General features: G+C 37.9%; 2 protein-coding genes across 14 annotated transcripts in view; one reads left to right on the plus strand and one right to left on the minus strand.

Annotated features, from left to right (window-relative positions):
* The window catches only part of cep85l (centrosomal protein 85, like), a 92,663-nt gene that overhangs the window by 22,691 nt on the left and 50,515 nt on the right, over window positions 1-19,457 (minus strand). For all 5 annotated transcript variants that reach the window (XM_069195590.1, XM_069195600.1, XM_069195594.1 and 2 more), the window contains one exon: window positions 95-180. In XM_069195590.1, coding sequence (XP_069051691.1) covers window positions 95-180 — 86 coding nt within the window. The remainder of the gene's footprint in view (window positions 1-94; window positions 181-19,457) is intronic.
* pln1 (phospholamban 1) lies at window positions 9,225-19,057 on the plus strand. 9 transcript variants are annotated; one of them, XM_069195603.1, is made up of 3 exons: window positions 9,301-9,453; window positions 9,642-9,766; window positions 16,225-18,143. In XM_069195603.1, exon 3 carries the CDS (start codon window positions 16,338-16,340, stop codon window positions 16,494-16,496), a length of 159 nt encoding a protein of 52 aa, XP_069051704.1. In that variant the 5' UTR covers window positions 9,301-9,453; window positions 9,642-9,766; window positions 16,225-16,337; the 3' UTR covers window positions 16,497-18,143. The 9 variants fall into 9 exon arrangements, 3 of the variants coding, with proteins under 3 accessions (XP_015214737.1, XP_069051704.1, XP_015214729.1); XM_015359243.2 differs by having other exon boundaries at window positions 9,305-9,453; window positions 9,642-9,693; XR_001479794.2 differs by lacking the exon at window positions 16,225-18,143 and adding an exon at window positions 18,521-19,057 and having other exon boundaries at window positions 9,312-9,453.

Consider the following 19,457-nt stretch of genomic DNA (forward strand, 5'->3'; position numbering starts at 1 on the left):
ATTTTCATGAAAACCCAGGAGCGGTGTGCTACTCTGGCACACCTGTTCCCCTCTAGACAGTAGATATTCACCGGATCATGTCTGGGATGCTCACCGATCAATCACCAGCTCCTTCTGTCGCAGAAGGCCCTCTTTGATTTTCATGATGGTGTCCACTTGAAGAGGAGCTCCTCCACAAAGCTATAGAAAGAAAAGCATACGTCAGTCCTTAATAACAAAAGCAAATTTAGTTACCAAAAGCTTGAAACTAGTACAAAAAAATACAATTATATTTTTCTATTAACTAATCTCTTAACTATCTTAGCTATCACATTCGTTGAGGAAGATAACTACAGTTTCTAGCCTTAAACAAAGGATACTTGAAAATAAATATGGAAAATATTCAAGATTTAACCAAATTGATAGATTGATGGCAACTGTGTAAACAAATCTCAAACAAAAAGTAGGAGCTTCATACACAGCTCGTGGATTGCACACAAAACATATTTGGAGGTTTTTAATAATGTATTGTAATTTTTAATCATATCTATTTATATAGTCGTAATTACTGTATATGCAAATATGTATTTTTGCACTAATTAACCAAAAACAAAATGTGATGAAAATCAGCTAGAGCTATATATTTGTACATGATGCAACATAAATTGCATCCCTTGAGTGTATACTGTACATACAACTTATTTTTATTTCTATACTGTATATGTGCGTGTCTGTGAATGTATACACACACTGTTTTAAATTTCAAGGATAGCTAGATTCCAATAATGCATCCAGTTGCATTACTATTGCAAAGTGACAAATGCCATCATTTCTACAGACCACTGCAGAGATGCCAGACTGCTAACACAGTGCTGATTTACAGGATGCCATAAGAAAGCTTTGTATCCCATGTGATGTCACATCTACAGGAAGCATTAAGAAACACACTGAACTCTTTCATCTCTGCAATGCAAAGTTTTTTCTCCAGGAGATGTTTTGAAACTGACAACAAAAAGTCAGCCAGTAAGGATGGGATTTTTCTCTTCTGTGAAGCAACTTCTCAGTTTTTTTTCCAGCCACATAGTTTCCGGTTTGAAGTATAAAAACTTCCTATACTTTCAAATACCAAAGCCTAATTTGGGATTCAACAAAAATAACCTATTTGTATGAAGGCAATTATGATTCAAGTTGCCAAAGTACTATGTATTTTTGTTAATCAAATATAAAGTAACTTTTATGGGCTTTCCAAAATAGCTACATTATTTTTCCACTCCCTCTGTCCAAGTTGACCTACAGCCAAGCTAAAAATACTTTCCTAATAATGCCCATATATCAGCTGCACACTTAGCTCTCTTGAAAACATGGTGTTGAATGCCTCTAACTGGCTTTGTGTCGCTAGCATCTTCTGATGACAAGAACCAGGTGGTGTAACCACATCAATGGTTACAATACTGCTTCACATGGCCAGGGATATTTATAAACCTCATCCTGTAGCTAAGCGTTAAAGACGCCTATCAATCCTCCAACCTATCCACTCCTAGAAAAAAATTGGAAGTCATTAATAATTTAAAATACATTTAAAATTAGATGCTCCACTGCAATAATTGGGAAAGTGTCCAATTATTATTTCAGTGTGCATCTGAGAAACTATCCAATAGAACCTAGCAATCCTTTCAGTGTCCTGCTTCAGCACTTGGAACTGGAAGAAACTTTTTCAGTGCTGCTAGCTTTCGAAGAAGCAATTCTTTTTAAAGGGCACATAGTAGAGTAACAGAACATTTAGAATTTGTTGCCGAGATCCATCTGAAATCCAGTTAAAGGTTCTAATGAAATTCCAAAAAGCACAGCAATGTCAAGCACATAGTACAAGGACTTTAAACAGCCACTTTTTAGCAGTATAAAGCAGGTTAATAGTTTTAACTATTAAATCTAAAAACCATGTTCCCACTGAAAAGAATCCCTTCAGTTATCAAATGTTTTTAATGGAGATAAGTAAATACACAGATGATCCCTTCCTCTTCCTATCTGCGGTCTTGTCATATTTGTATTTAGCAGGCTGCTACTGTATTTGATTGTCACCCAGCAACAGAACAGCAAATGTTTGGACACCCCACAAAAAGATTTTTAGAAAGCAGATTTATTTTACATTTGCTTTGCACTTACGTCTCTGTGTATATATCTCTGTAAAAGAGAGGCCGAAAGAAATAAAATCAGTGATTCTGGGATTTTCAAACCACTCTATAAACAGTATACACAACATTACAAAATTACACAGGTCAAGGAAATGTGCTATTGTAAGGTTCACAAGAAAATATATACAGTAACTCTCTACGGACACAGTAAAAAAACAATTGCTGTTTTAGTTCATGGAAAACCCAAGTGACAGGAAATGTCAGTGCAGCGATCGTCACATGCATAGTATTTAATTTAAGACTTGGAATGCTTGGCTCCAGTCCTCTGTGAAGTTACTTTATCTACAGTGTCTCTTTGTTAGTGTGAATAGAGTTCTGCTTTACAGAATGATAATTAAGATATTCTTTTAGACAGGCAACCCATTAGAATTTGAGTACAAAAAAGCATCTTTGTGCATTCCGCTGTTCACAACACATTATATAGATAATCTAAGATGTAAGATTTTCCATCTTTGTGCACTGGAGAACCTTTTCACCAAAATAGTCTACACAGCTCTAAGATTGCAAGACAGGTATATTATATATAGATATTCTTGGAATGAGAGGGCTTTGTTCAGTTTAAAACAATTTATTGAATGGAAATTGCAGTGTTAAGCCATATTTATTTGTTTAGTAACTACAATATGCATTAAAACTAATTTTCAAGCAATCTCTACTTTGCATTTTATGTATCTTAGAAGACCTTTTCATAGCAATATTAAAGTATGCTTTTGTAACATAAACACTCCTGGAAGTTACGTGTCATCACTCTTTTGTGCTCTTGGTATTCTTAATGTAAATGATCCTATTCTAAGTCACTGTTTTGATCATATGAAAGGAGATTTTGTTAGGTTTGTCAGTTAAACAGCATTTATCTAATGTAACCAGTCTGCCTATGGACTGTAAAAAAAGAAAAGGGGGAAGGGTAGGCAAGAGAGGAAAACCAGTGGATTGTGATCACTAAAAAAGTACATACATAGGCATTTCACTATCATCAGTAATCCTGCAGAAAAAGTAAAAGATAATACATTAAGGACACATTAAACATCAAACATCAACCATCTAGCCCAAATGGATCCATGTTCATCTAAATGGTTCATCTTAGTCTCCCTGAAGAATAAGAGACAGAACAGAGCCTTTGCTCATGTCGCCATGCTGTCGGGTCGACTAAGGCTCATGCAGATTTAGTTTAACCTTAGGTGAAATATCTGGGGCATAGCTTTCATTCTCAACCCACTGATAACACGCTCTCTATTAGGAACCTCCAAGCTGGAGTCATGGTCACATCAAGGAAACTGTGTCACAGCTCAAATGGAGTCTGTTTTCATTCCGCCAGCTCTCCAGTGCCACTACTCTGACACTGCATTTACCAAATTTCTCCTGCAGTACTGTTCAAAATGCAACAAACACAACAGAATACTCTACAGAGTTAGCAGCACTCCTGAAATATGAATGTGATTTTATTATGAAAAACAATCACAAGACTCTGAATATACGAACTGCGTTCTAGTGCAGTAACAATGCAGAGAGTACGCCCTTGTGTAAAGAGAGACTTCTGTAGGAAAAGATGTTACGATCACTGAGTGAGTGTTACATTTAAAGTCCAAGGAAAAACCTGGAACAGAGAAGATGTTTACTCAGAAGACAGTCAGTGGTAGTTCTGGAATGCTGGCTGGCCAGTATAAAAGCAAAGCTCATATAAATTTTAACAGTATAACAACCAACATACTCTAACACAAGATGGTGCACAAGATGAAACTGCAGAGAGTTAAATAAGGTAATTCAAGCACTAATGCTGCATCAGACTAATGTAAAACATTAATAATTAATACAGCACAAAGGTGAGCAGAAGAAGTGCATACTGTTCAGAGGAGCACTCTTTTCCCCTGGGGCATTCCCTCTAAAATCATAGGAAGGTCTTGAATTCAGATATTTTTATCCGGTTTCAGAGCTAATGAGACATTCTACAGGTCTCGGAGACAGTGGAGAAACCCTTAGGAAGGAGCAGAATGAGAGCAAGACTAAGACAAACCCTTAGGAAGGAGCAGAATGAGAGCAAGACTAAGACAACAGCATGAGTGACTGTCAGGGACTGCCTCAGGCAAAGCCAAGAGACCAGGTGTCAGCCCATTGACATCCTGTAGGCTGTAGGGCTCAAGGGGCTCACAGCTCCAGCCCTGGAGGGCCTCGATGTTTCCTGTTTTCTTTCCACTACAGCCCTTAATTACTTAACTCATTAATTAGTGAACCCTTCCCCCTTCAGTTCTGCAGATTCAGCGAGATCTGTAAAACCTGCTGGACATTGGCCCATGTGACCAGAATTGGGCTGTGACACACTGGGCACCACAGGGGCAAACAGCAGAGGAGCCATCATCAGAGGCCACTGGAGCAAACCAGGAAAGTTGTAAGGTGGCTCTGGATCAGAAGGAGTGATCTGTGGGAGTCAGCTCAATGCCTCTTGGGCACAAACTGTGATGTGTTCAGACTCCACTGTGCTAAAACACTCTAAACACCTTCTGACACCAGGTCACATCAGTGTTAAGCATCAAGAGATGTTGACTAGTATTGTTCTGTACAGCAACTTGAGATGAAAGGAGCTATATAAAACTTAATTTCAGTTCACTTAATTTCTCTTTTGACAGCACAAAACTCATCCATTACCAAAGTCATGAAGTGCAATTTCCATTTCCTGATCGCTGATTAGATGAGCTGCTAATAATCATTGTCATGGGACTTACAAGGAAAAATATACAGCAATATGTATAGATATAGCCACCAGGTTTGTCTTGTAACTCTTCTGAACATTTAGTGTTTTTGCTTTTAAACATTTTCTTAGCACTCAAGGGTTTGCTTTTTAGAAATATGTGTTAGATACCAACATTTCATCTAACTACCTAATCATAGATAAAATTATAAAATAATTTATAAAAAAATAAAGAAAAGATTACACGTCCAGAGAATGCCCACAAATCCTGTATTTTAAGGTATGTGGTTATAAGCTGCAATAAGGCTCAATAATTCATTTCACAAAATTTCTGGCAAGACTGAGACATGGCTCTTACCATGTCACATAACACAGCTAATCTCCTTGCATTTCCTAGAATGTTATCTCTGTCTACTCTTCTACTACTATCCTCCAGACACCTGCTTTTCAGCACACAGTTCCTGTTTCAGGCAGACAAGCTGCCAATAAGTCGATTTCTCACACATCATACTCAGAACAGTTTGGTAGAAGAATCAAAGAAGTACTCAAACATAAGATGTAACATTAGCTGCTCATAATATAATGTAAGGATATGTATAAATGTATACAAATTTATATACAATACAATTATATACAATGTATATAAATGTGTATAAATGTAAGGATATGTTTATATACTCGTCTTGTATATGTATTATATATATATACTGTGTGTCTTGTATTATATATTTCAGTTATACAAGATCAAGATCAACAGAAAATTTAGCTAAAGCATGAAGGAATCAGCCATGATTCACCAAAATGGCCATGTGGAATTGTAAATGCTATGATACACACTTTTTTTATATCTGTGGATTTTCTGTTTTTTTTTGTTGCTGTATAATGTCTCGGTGTTATAATCAGAAGAGTGTTAAATTGCTAAGATTTCTTTACCAGAACTCCTGAAATATTTATAGGGATTTACATTTTCCCCACTGTTTCCTCTTAAAGCTAAAACCTCGGATTTATTCTGTATCCAAAGTTACACCTTCAAAGGATCGATATAATCAGATATCACAAATGTTAGAAGTCCAGGTCACATTTCCTATCAGAACAACTTTTCTTGGAATGGAACCAGGAAGAAGGGAATCCTGAAGAGCCTGCTGCAGTACGGGCTTTTTCAGCCATCAGGATGAAAGCAATTCCCACAGTAGGCCCTATCTTAACTACATAAATACCAACGAGAACAAGAGCAAGCACAGACTGAGCTCAGCTGCCACTCTCTCATTATCAGATTGGAACATAAAACAGACTTCGTGCACAGCTCTGCCTTGTCCCTGAAAACAGCAGAAGAGCCACAAATAACCAGGGACCTGGGTACAGAAGACACAGCAGGTGTTAGGATGACTGGTGCACAGCACTAATCTCAATAATTTAGTCAAACACAGGCGCATTATACCCAGGGGCTGAAGATGCATCTCCTTTGCCTTACTACACACACCAGAGCAACCAACTATTTCTTCCTGTTTCTTTCCTCACATACCATGCTTTGAGCTGTCGAATGCTATTATTGCAAAGAGGAAATTAATTCCAATGGAAAACACTGCAGAGCTAGATTAACTGATGTCTACAAAAGATGAGACAAGATTATTGCTATTTTAACAAGCCTCCTTGCAGCCTCAGATCCTGGCTGAAAACTGAAGTTGGTAAAAGCAGTTGTATGGAAAGAAATGAATTCTGAGTGATTACATCCTAAAGGTAAAGACATGGGTAGCACCCCTCGTTCAGCTGTGAAAACAATTTTTTCTTTTATTTAATACTGAAATTACCCATCAGTTAGCCTGAAATTAGGTCTAACCAGTTTTAATAACGGCTTGCAGTTACAGCAGAGCAGTGTGAATCACAGAACATTACAATAAACAAAGCTATGTAAACCAAGCTCCAGACCTATTGTAATTACAATCCACTAAATCCAGAGATGTTACAATATATTAAATACAATTTTAATTACATACAGTATCTTTAATGTTTTACCGCTATTCAAACAACTGCTTGCATCTCCCTTGCTTAAGCCTACTGCCCATCTTAAAAACCTTTGGAACAGCTGTTTTTAACCCACTTTATTAATTAGCTGTGACAGGTGTATACTGCATATGCGTGTTTATTTGGTATTAGTTTTATTATTGTTTCCCTGGGAATAAACAGAACGTATGGCTTAACGAACACCTAACACCATGTTGCAAAATATCATTTCATCCAGCTGGCGGGTTCTCTCTCTCGTCCTGAGCTGAGTCAGCTGAGCGAGGGAGACTGAGGACTCTAAAGAGCATCCAGTGATGATTTAAAAGCTATACAATACAAGATCGCCTTAGCCGTGCACCTTCATTACAGTAATAGCAGTGGTAAAACAACTCATTATTCACCATTTGTCACTTAAACGTCTAAAATAACACCAGGGCAAAGTCAGAACATCATTAACATGTCTGAATGGCACAATAAGAAACACTCTTAAGGCTTTTTTTTTTAACGGTAAGTAAGGTACAGTAAAAACAAGTCAAACCTCCTTCTAGTATAAGTACTTGTTTAGCATTAACTGTAAGTCTTTTTTTTTGCAAAGCAAAAGGTCCTTTTCACACTTTAATTGAAAACAAATACAAACATCATGCTTAGAAAACATAAAAATAAGGGGCAATAAGGGTTTTGTAGAATGAATGAGTATTGTTCAGTGGAGGTGCTTCAGGAGTTAGAGCAGCTCACTTGTCAAGACTCGTAATGTACCAGCTCTCAGTCGAAGGGGGGACTGTAAGACAACGCTCTAGGACTTAATGTGTGCAACTCGGATTACGCATTGCATTAAATTGTCACCTTCTCATTCATTGTAGCTCGAACATTATGCAACTGGTCTTCCATTATAAAGACGGCAAAAAGAATTCCTCTCATGTGTGTTAGCATAGCTGGGACAATGCGAAAGACCACTGCCTGCCAACAACAGCAGTGCTCTAGCCAGAGAAAACAGAGTAGTTTATCCTCCTGTTATGTACCCATGTTTGAGTTCTGCCCTTCTACTCCAAGTGCGTCGAGCAAGTCATTCTAAAAATGTGATTTTGGAACTTGTTTTGACTTAAGAGAGGCCAGCTAAACTCCATCTAAGGAAGTGTAAGCTGGAATAGCAAACTCCTTTTGCTTAAGAGCTTTGTGACTGAAAATCTCTAGAGGTTTGTTGGCACCATGTTTGCATATGTACACTGATTTACAAGAAAGGGGAAACACAGAGAGGGAGGCCTTTTACTTTACCAACCCACTGGAATACTGAAGTCGACACAAGCAGGTCAACACCAATCTCCTATGTGCTCTAGTCTAACATTTAGAATAACAAAGACTCAGGGCCGATAGTGACACGTCAGAGCTAGTTGTTTACAAAGATTGACAACTAATACAGAGGCTTCAGAAATATTAAAACATGTTTTCAAAAGTGAAGAATGGCTATAATACTGTACATCCATAGTCAAATACAAAGATATGAGATATTCTATGATTTATGCAAAATACTTTTTAGGATGATATTTTTACATTCTATGTAACTAGATTTTTGGCAGGCAGGACTCCCTGACGTTAGACAGTTCATATCAGTAACATCACTGTGTATCAGAAAGAACTGCTGCCGAACACAAACATTAGTGACAAGTTATAGTTGTCTTAGTGCTAACCCTTTAAAAGTTTTTATAATCCTAAAAATATTTTGAAAATGCTTTATCAGCAGCATATAACTGAAACGTATTGCTTTAAACACAGACAGATATGCTTAATTAATTTAGCTCTTGGTTACATCCCCAAGAAATTGATTTAAGGCAAAAACCTAAATTCCGTGAAAGGGAGATTATACATCTCCAGGACAGGCTGTTGAACCCCTTTTGCTTACGTTTCCAAAAACTCACGAACTCAAGCACAGATTAATATTATAAATGTTAGAAAAAACAGATCAAGTTGTTAGCTTCTGAAAAAACTTTTCTGGAGAAGATAATTTTATTTTGGAACTCAGGCATTTAAATGATTGACTTTATTGTAAATAATAACAAGTGAAATCAAGATACTGCATTGAATGTACTTAAGTTATACTTTTTCAAAACAGGTGGACAGAAGCCCTGAGGTGCTTTTCTCACAGAAAGCAGTAGAACAACTTATTTGATCTCATGGCAACATCTGAACTTCTTTGTCAGAGCTAACCCTAGCAGTAGTAGCAATCATACCAAATGAAATGCAAATGGTTGAGTACGCACTGATCCTGTTCCAAAGGAAAATAGCACCAGACTCTTAAAATGAGGTATGTATGGCAACAGCAAACAGGTCGTGAGAGAAAGAGTCCCTCTGTGATCACCTGGAGCCAGAGCTGGCTGCCAGCTCTGACAGACTGTGTCCAATCCGTGTTGCCAGGGGGCTGGATAAACAGCAAAACCCCTCCTTTACTCGGGGCGCTGCTCTCCCCCGCCTCCTGGTTCTGTTCCCATAAACTCTGTGACATAGTCAGACAAGCAGCCAGAGAACCTCTGGGTCTGTTGGACCAGGGCGCTTTCCCACAGTCCGCTGAGCTGTGTGTCCGCGATCGGTCGGCCAGAGCAGGAGGTAAGACAAGCCATCCTCCTCACACCACACGTACTGCCTGCCAGGGCTTGTGGCCCCACAGTCCCTCCGGCTGAGAGACGGAAATGCAGGACAGAGCAGGGAATACCTCTGGAGACACAAGAGGCTTACACTGAAAAATCAAGGTCTTAATAACTGAAGTCATATAACCTCTCCTTATTCATTTGTAGAACCACACACACTGGACGTTGGGCCAGCAACCACTTACTGGAACAATTAGAGGTCAGTGGTGATGGATAACCGATGCTGGTGAAGCTCACTGTTACATTTTATATTCATCAAGACTCTCTAGATTGTGAGTGATCTCCTTCGATAAAATTACCTAGTTGTTCAGAACAAAACATTTCTGTAAAAGATCATGGATTTTGCTAAAAATGTTAAACGTATTGTTAGGAGATCTACAGGTAGACAAATGGCTGCAATTACACTAATCAGATTTCCATTTACCATCACATACCTTTCATATGATGTAACAAAGCAAATGCTTTTAAATGGATTTGTCCAAAAATAGCAATTCCCCTGTCAACGAGATATATTTTAATACATTATATGGACTTTGTATTTAATGAGCTGGAAAACCTTTTTTATTATTCAAACTAGAGCTTTGTGAATCACAGTTCATCCAAGATAGGCTTTCCAAATCTTTGTCTCTTCAAGGAATTAACAAAAACCGATGCTCCTTAATTATCACCGAAAAACGTGGAGTCAAACCAGTCTGAATATGAACTGCAGCTACAAATATTTATATTAAGAGTAAGCATGGCATTTAAACTGAAGGCTATGAAACTGTAAAGGGGATCATGAAATGTTTAAGGCTAACCATGAGAATATACAAAAGGAACAACCTTTAGAGAACTGGGTTTTAATTTTCTATCCGAAAACTATACGAACAGAATGTTTATTCTTGCGTGCTTTAACTTTACAACATTAATGCATTATAGTTTATATAACAAACCATACGTGTTTCACATTTTATTTACAAAATATATTTATTTTATTTTTTATTACTTTCATGATATAAAAGAACAGACTTACTGACCCATTTAAAATAGACATTCATTCATTCAGACAACATTGTAACGACAGCTAATTTCAATAAAGTCTGTAACAAAACAGAACTCCTAAAAAGAATAGCGATAAAAAATAGTGCCGATAATATGTTGCAAATAAGAAGTTGTGAAAAATTTCTGAGGCTGTTGCCTCCCATATGTAACTGCAGCCTCATGCATTAAATAAAGATCCACAGAGAAAACTATTTTGCAGAAAGCAAATCTGAAAACCCACACCATTGTACTAGTCCTGTTACAGTTCAATATGAAAGTATCTGTATTTGCATCAAAGACACAGTGGTCTCTCTTGAATTTGCATTTATGCAGATGTCTGTATTTCAGACAAAAGATCCCTTCAAGCAAGCAAAGGTTAAAGATGCACTGCTGTGAAAGCTACAGTATGTTCCTCTGCAATTGTCCTTTATACACAGCAGTACATTTGGAAAATTATGTTACCCAGAAAACTGCGCTGGCCCTTTTATGTATGAAACTAAAGACTGGAATGATGCGACATGCAATAGGGAACAGATAACATCTAAAGAAACTCTATTTTGAACAAAAACTTGATTAACAAAGGTTTCAAAGCGAATGCCAATAAAAAAGCCATGTCACTATTGCTGGCATTGCCAGGTCTTTTTATTTCTTTTGGCTTCACCGTCATCAGGAGTCCTGCAGCGTGATCTCCTTTGAGAGGGGGAGATAATTCCCTAGCAGGTCACACTCTAAAGATAAAGGACAGTCAGTTCAGTGCATGAAGCAGAGTGACCCTAGAGATTACTTACTAATGCAATCATGGAAACAACAGCTCACAACTGCGGCCAGCCGTACGTTACTGTCTGCCTTAAGATGACTTATTTTCATGGGATATCAGCCAAAAAAGGTCTTTCTTCATTTTGTTTATGAATTTACATTCGGTTTTAGAAGATTTCCTTCTTAGGTTATGCTGGAAATGTTGGTTGTTGGTTCTGTGTCTAGTCTTTGATGAACCTAAAAGTAAAGTGCTACTATTTCAAGGGAACCAATCCTTGAAAACATATTCAGCATTATTTAAGGATTATTACAAACACCTGATCATCACAGGTACTTGTTGCTAATCCTGTAAAAATATTTTACATGAAAAAATTCAGAATTTCTAACTTTTTAAAATTGTAGAAAATATTATAGCCAGTAACGCCTGGCACTGAGAATATTATGTAAGCCTAAACAGCATTCTGTCAGTGAATTTTTGTTTAACCTGCACTTAGTGCTTTGAGTTGACAAGTTTAACATGAATTTTATACTGTTATATTAGCAGTTATAAATTGGCTTTTAAGGACTGTACACGTTCTTAATTTAAAATTCACATGTATATGAGGCATTTTGTCATTTTAAACTAGTTATTAAGAGACAAATATGGTTCTGTAGTAAGGCACATTATCAAAAAGATTAGATTTATTTAACTTACTGAGAGTGGTGGTCACAAACCGCTTAAATTACAACTGTATGAGAAGCCTTCCTGCTGACTGATTGGAAATTCTCGGTCTTGCTTGTCGATGCCTTCCCTGCTTTTCAAAGTCAGACCGAGTTCTGAAGCCCAAGTTGCTCAAAGCTCTTAACAACGTCAAGGATATAATGTCCACAACAACACTGTTTTGATACTGTCGGCACAACCTTACAAACAAGCCGCCTCATGAGTTATCTAACTTACAGCATTCAGGTTATGGTTGTTCAGTCTGAATCCATCACTACAAATGTTTATCGGGTTTGTCAAGTGATTGGTTCAAATAGAAACTAACATTTATTTACTATGCATGTGGGGCAGCTGGTTGTCATAATATATAGAAAATGAGACTGATAACTGCACATATTTCTTAAATTAATTAATTAATACAATGGTAGAGCACTATTTTCCCTTTAGACTCCGGTATACAGTACTGTTGTATCATCTATCCAGTAGTTCGTTAGATCAGCAGTGCATGAGACTATATTCTTTATCTTTGTTTCAATATATGATTATGCTGATTTGTTTGGACTGCAGATCTCAAGCAAAAATATTTCTGTAAGGGAAAATTAAAGTCTCTGTATTTGCCCATTTATAAAGTAAATATTACCAAGTTGCTGCCCAAAAACAAATGTACACCAAGATCTCACATAAGCCTACAATGATCTTTTTCAGAAAGGCAGATTAATATGGAAAAATATCCCTTCTGCGATTCTGAAATTATATATGAATTTGGAAAACAGACTTATCCTTCAATAAATATTTTTACTGCAAACTATAGAAATGATCCCTGAAAGTAATGTGTCACTTCATGAAATCAGTCTGTTTCAAACTGAAATGTTCACAACATACTATTTTTACACTGCAAAACCTTTTTTGTACTTTTGTCTGTACTTTAAAACATTTTCTACGGGTCCTTTTTGTAATAAATAACTTTCAGTAGAATTAGAAATCTACTAAAAATCTAAAAGCTATTCTTTGAGACTTTTAACTACAAACCTACCTGTTACACCCTCATTACGTTGAGTATTTTTATTAAAGTACCGTGTCACTTTTGGGGTTAGAAAGAAATGGCATTTATGAGTGCATTTCAAACCACAATAAGATGCACACAGTAACAAGTAGACCCATCACAAAACACCGCGATTCAGAATGAGGCAACCAAATTTCCACTGAGGTGAACCAGCCCTATTATATTGTAAACAAGCAGGCCTGTGAATACATCTCTTTTAATACAAAAGAAATATTGCTCTTGACATAGAGATGGTTTTGTCAACAAATACTACTCACTTGTTAACTGTGCATGTAGATCACATTGGAACATTTCTTCATTCCTTGTGTGCTGCACAACCTGTACTTATTTGCTTTTACATCACAGTACATTAGTCCTTACAGTGACTAGTGAGCAGAAAGGGCCACTTCACTTCGCAATTTGCGCAAACTCGCCCAGGGGTTTGAGACAATATACAGTACTGTCACAAAGATCACTGTTTTCTGCTTAACTGGGAATTTGTTCAATTTTGCGATGCTGTAAATTAATTTATTTTGTTACCAAGATTTAATTACCGGTCTGAGAAATTTGGACTGCAGTTCCCCTTAAAATAATAATGAATAAAATGATAAAACATTAAATGTTAATACAGTTGCCCTATTTCAGCAACTGTTTCCAAATTTAATAACCACAGAAAATAGGCCAAAGCACTCTTCAATAACTATTGCAACAGAAGCACACTGCATCAGTCACCAGTGTTTCAAGAGCGGCTTGAATAAATCTGTGAAATCTTAAGGCAGAGAAATGCTGTGTGTCCAGATGTACAAACATGCATAGCTTGATTACGTTTTACAGACCGCAGAGACCGTTTTACAGACCGCAGACCCAAGCAAGTTGTTGGGAAACTTCAATATTTTAAAAAGTAACGTTTGAAGTGAAGCTAAGCAAGGCACATTTTGTATTCCAGTCAACAATGAGAACACGGCGATCTTGTTACTAGAAACTAAGGATTAACACAGCCATGGAATCCCAGCACCCTGTCTATCGGCAAGGTTTACTGTGAGGACTGCAATGTGGAGAATGACAACAATAAACTCTGTATCTGCTCTGGCTGTTACATAGCTGCTTTCTGGACTCACAGACCCCTTGTTTGTCTCTGACAATGGGTGTGTGTTTCAACGTATATGCCCTTCCTGTCTGTTTAGTAATTAGCTGTACTCATAAACATGTTCTAGACTAAATTTCTGCAGGTTGATTACAGTCAGCACCTCTTTGGTGAATTGATTCTTCTCTGACATGACCTGCCCAGCTGTATCCCCATCCCCTAAGGACTATCGGTATTTAGCATGATGGAACCAGGTTGGCTGCAGTAAAATGGGATGTCAGACTGTGATATGCAAAGGTCATAACTAAGAATAACATCAACTGCATAGCAGGACCAAGCAAGATATCTTGCGTCCACAACTCATCACTGCTCTGGACAGTGTCGTGTCAGTCACGCAGACAGCTTCAAAGTCATTCAAAGGCAGTAAGTGCACAGCTTGTTCAGCTTTGTGTACATAATCTAATTTCTATAGCCAATGATGCCAGAACAGTGCCACAGAGAGTGAGGAACAAAATGTAGAGACGCAGATTCAAACTTTCTTAGTGCGAGAGTGTCAGCGGGACATCCACCCTCACGTCACGAAACCCTGATGCTCTGTTCTGTCGTCTCCCCTTATATCACACAGCTGACAACTTTATTAGTGTCTCATCTCATACCATTATTCCTGTAGTTCACTTGGCACAAAACCAGGACAGGCACTGCTATTTTGAAATGCATTTGAAATGTTATTATGAGTTATTTTGTTAAGAGTCAATAAACTAATTTGGCACAATGTATAAAATCAAAAAAGATGGGATATGAGTAAGAATCAGTCAAAAAAACACAACACATTTAGCTTTAGTTTCACAAAACGATGTTTAGCATTTTCAGCTGCAGTAAGTTACAAGTAAAATGCTTTTTAATTGGACTCTTATAAAGACCTTTCATTATATTATATTGAAAGTTTTTGCACTGAATTTTTTCACATACTATTTTGACCTTGCATTCTGAACATTTTCCTGACCTACAGTATGTATCTAACTGCACTGTAAACTTAGCTTTTTAGTATAATTTAGATAACTTAAAAAATAAAAGACTCAATCGTCTCTCTACTTACTTCAAGGAAGGGCTTAAAATTAAAAAACAATAACAACTCAGTTTCCCTTTATGTTCAAAGTTTTCAGAAAATTAAATGTCACTAACAAATACTTTAAAATAACATTGTTCAGTTCTGAACCTTGATCCCTTAATTTCTGTATCATTAAAGACAAATTAAAAAAGCTTTCTAACCTTCAAAGAGACACGAAAACTGTGGCAACTGTGAGATTTCAAGGCTCCAGTCTGACAGGGTAATAATAGCTCCCTAACTGGCACTCAATCAAGAGATAATAGCTGTGTATCAAACAACAGGCTGTGTCACCCTGCCACCTCTACAGTGATGTCACAATCACCACCTTTGACCATATTCTTTCAGCGGTGGAACTATTTCAATTCGTTTTTGACAGGTCACAGCTTCCTAATATTTGCATGAATGTTCATTCAGAGGAAAACAACATTCTTAAGTTACATTTCTAGCAAGTATGTAAATTAGAAAGAATCATGAAAGTTTTACATGACTTTTCTGTGAATCCCCTTTCTAGCACACTTCGAAATTGAGGAGACAAGGCATCCATGTTTAGCTAAGTCAATTTAACTTTGGTAAACTGCATCTAATAAAAATGTGAGACTGGGCTTGAGGAACGATTTTATTAATCACTGTAGTATCTGCCATACATACTGACCACAGTTCTTCAAACATATTGAAGAAACTGCGCACTAAGAGGGAAATACCAAGACTAAGACTGGCTCAGAAAAATATGGAAAACATATTATGCAGCACAAAAGACGGTTTAAAAGAAACACTGCAGAAATCTTCTGTTTTTCTAGCAGAGACCCTGCATAAGAAAAAAAGAATTAAAACATGTGGAGGGCCCCATGGGCAAAAGTAGAAACAAAAGTAGATTAAATTAATAATGAGGAAAGTTTGCACATTTTATGTGAAAGAGTCAACTAAATGAATGATTGCATACATTCCTGATCCACCAGACACTTATTTTGTCTTATTTTTTCATGCTCACTTATCTGCCTCTTCTGCTGCTCCCTTTCTTAGCCCCACGAAGCCCCTGGCTCACCAGAAGACACTGCACTCCTTCTCTCTTGCCTGCACTCTCTTCACTAACCTCCAGCCCCCCTGCACTCTAGTCCTCTAATCTCACGTCCAGCATGGAGAAAGTTCAGCACATGACTCGCTCGGCTATCAGGAGGGCCTCCACCATCGAAGTGAACCCACAGACAAAACAGAACCTGCAGGAGCTATTTGTCAATTTCTGTCTCATCTTGATCTGCCTTTTGCTAATCTACATCATTGTGTTGCTACTCTGAACCCCCCGATCTTCACTGGACAGAGTCCAGCCGCCACCCAATGGGAGGACCACCTGAGCACATCTGTGAGGCTGCGGGCGGGGGGGGGGAGAACTGTCGTAGTTGAGCAACACGCGTGGGATTTGTTCTGTAAAAAATGTTGCAAAGGACATTATAGAATTAATCAAAACAATAATACAAAAATGATTTATCTTTTAGAATAAAAAGAAAATTGTTTTGGTTAGTCCACCATGCATGAAGGGTTTTTTGTTTTTGCTCTTTTCCAATGAGACTAAAAATTAAATAAATTTTACATGAAATCACTTAAGATTTGTACTGTGAAGGTCCGTTTCACTTTGCTTGTGAAACTTCGCTTTGCGTGCCTCACTGTAGCCTACTGCTGAGAGGGAAGCACAGTCACTCCCTGGCGATATTCCACCAGAGGCCTGGGCCTGAACGCTTCAAGCACACCTGCTCCCCCTTCACTCCACACCCTGCAGCCTGCAGCCTGCAGCACACGCTCGGACGCTGTACCAGTTTCACAGTCCGGCTCTTCTAGACCTCTGCTAGCACTAGCAGGGTGTGCGAGGGAAAATGTGTGAAACACCGAGCATCTAAGTGAGAAACTTTGCAACCAAACACTGGCTGAAATATACAACTTTCCTTCTATGACACCAGTTTGTCTCTACCAATATTTTCATGTTTCTATTTTACCTCTTAAAAAGATTTGCTAATGAATGCTTTGCATGTCCTATTTCATTTCCCTTGCGTATCTATGAATGTTATGCCACACATGGAAATATTATCACTGTACATAATTCTTAAATAACTTGACAGCACTTCCTTTGTATCTAAACTTAACTGAAATATATTTACAGCTAAGATATTGTTAAAATAAATCCCAAAAAATACAAGAAACCAGAAAGAAAAAACAAGACAATTTACAAATCTACCAGACTGATTGGTTTAGGTTTGCTTTGTACAGTAATTACTTAAAAATCCAAGGCCCAATTAAATTCTGTATTTGTATTCACACATTATAAACTATGGAAAGGTTAAGTATTACATATTGGCTCAAATATGATGAAATTGCAATCACTGTAAATACTTGATTCAGGACCATACAAATTATCATAGAAACTGAGTCTTCTTCTCAGGCTAATAACCAATGTATATACTGTAGAATCTTTATGAAACCCAAGTTCTATATACTGTATATTGTTCTACAGCAACTACTCAAAAGCTGGAATAAAACAATTTTCACTTATAGCACCCACAATTCAAATTCAAAGGGATACTTTTTCTGCCAGAATGATGGCATTTATATCTGTAGAATATATCAAATTTGAATACTCAAAATGAATAATGTTACATCTTTTTTATCTTTAAAAATGATCTGTGTGTTTTTGCATTCAGATGCAGAGATCAATATTACAATTACACTACTTTAGTCAGAGGAGTCATTTAACACAGATGTTAGTGTTTTTACAACATAAAGGCAGAATGGTCTCCTCTTGCATCTAACATCTATAATATGTTTTTTTCTGACTACTGTATCTCACCCATCTCTTCCTTGAAAGCAGAAAGCTCAGATGGATAGGTAGCTTTTCTACCACAAAATTGAACAAAATGTTATTTATGCTAAATACAAAAGGTGTATGTTGTTAATATTTTCTTTTGTGTCTTCTGTTCAGTCCACACACATTCTGAAGCACATGCTGGCAGTTCAGTTGATCTAGTCCAAGATTTTTAAAACAAGTCAATTCAACAAATGGTTCACAACACAGAAACAGCTGAGAGGACAGTTTCATTTCTGCTGTCTCCCTAGTAAGGTTGTTCACAAAGGGAATAGAAATGATAGAAGAAATTTCATTTGCTTGGTTCTAACAACAAAAAGGCCCAAAAGCTCAAGAGGAAGCAGAGGTGAAGCTCGCAGTTTGTCTGCTGGCACAAATGAAGTTCAATCCATTCAGCTTCTTTGCCCACAACAGCCTGGAGAGCACACTGAGCCGCAGCTTGGTTTCTGTCTGTTTTTCTCCCCCCAGTAGCTGAATCTGCTAATGCTAACAGGACGCTTGAAACACAGCAGGATGGAGTAGTCATCTCTCAGCTGTCTCCCTGCACGAGTCCTGCAGCTCCAGCCCCCTGGAAGACAAGCCCCCAGCACAGCCTCTTCCCAGCATGGACCTGGCAGTCAACAGAGGACTGAACCTCCTGCTCAACTTCCTCCTCATCGTCTTAGTGCTCATCCTGATGCTCATCCTGGTCAAGCTCATGTGAGGCGGCCGCCCGCAGTGCCCCTGAGCCATGCGAGACCCTGTGCGGGCCGCTCTGAAGGCGCTCGGGGGCAACGTGACCCGCGACAAAGGTAGTTTATTTATGCACCTGAATAAAATAAAGAGCCTCTAAAACAACTTCAAGGGATTTTAGTGCAGAAGAGCAATAAAGCAGGAAATATGATTTTATATTAAACAACACTGTCATAAAAGACTTCCCCAAATTAAGTCTAATCTTACAATTAACAAGTACAACAAGAAGGCCTGTTAACACAAATACTCTGGCAATGGACCACAAACTGAAAACCACACACAAAAAAGTGTCTATCTGTGTAGACTGCTCACAAGAGCAACATCAATAAAAGTCAAACAAAAATCTCTAAGTGGCTTTAATGGGTGGAGCAGTGGCTTAGGATCTGCTCCTGTGGCTGGAAGGTTGCCGGTTAATATCCCGTGGCTGGCAGAGGAATCCTACTCCATCGGGCCCCTGAGCAAGGCCCCAACTGCTCCAGGGGTGCCGTATTAATGGCTGACCCTGCGCTCTGACCCCAAGCTTCTCTCTCCCTGTCTGTGTGTCTCATGGAGAGCAAGCTGGGATATGGGAAAAGACAAATTCCTAATGCAAGAAATTGTATATCATCAATACAGGGATCTCATCTTATCTCTTACCTCTTATGTTCCCAACTAGAACTGAGGAAGTGACCAA

The sequence above is a fragment of the Lepisosteus oculatus genome, chromosome 2 (genome assembly GCF_040954835.1).
Source record: "Lepisosteus oculatus isolate fLepOcu1 chromosome 2, fLepOcu1.hap2, whole genome shotgun sequence".
Taxonomy (NCBI): domain Eukaryota; kingdom Metazoa; phylum Chordata; class Actinopteri; order Semionotiformes; family Lepisosteidae; genus Lepisosteus; species Lepisosteus oculatus.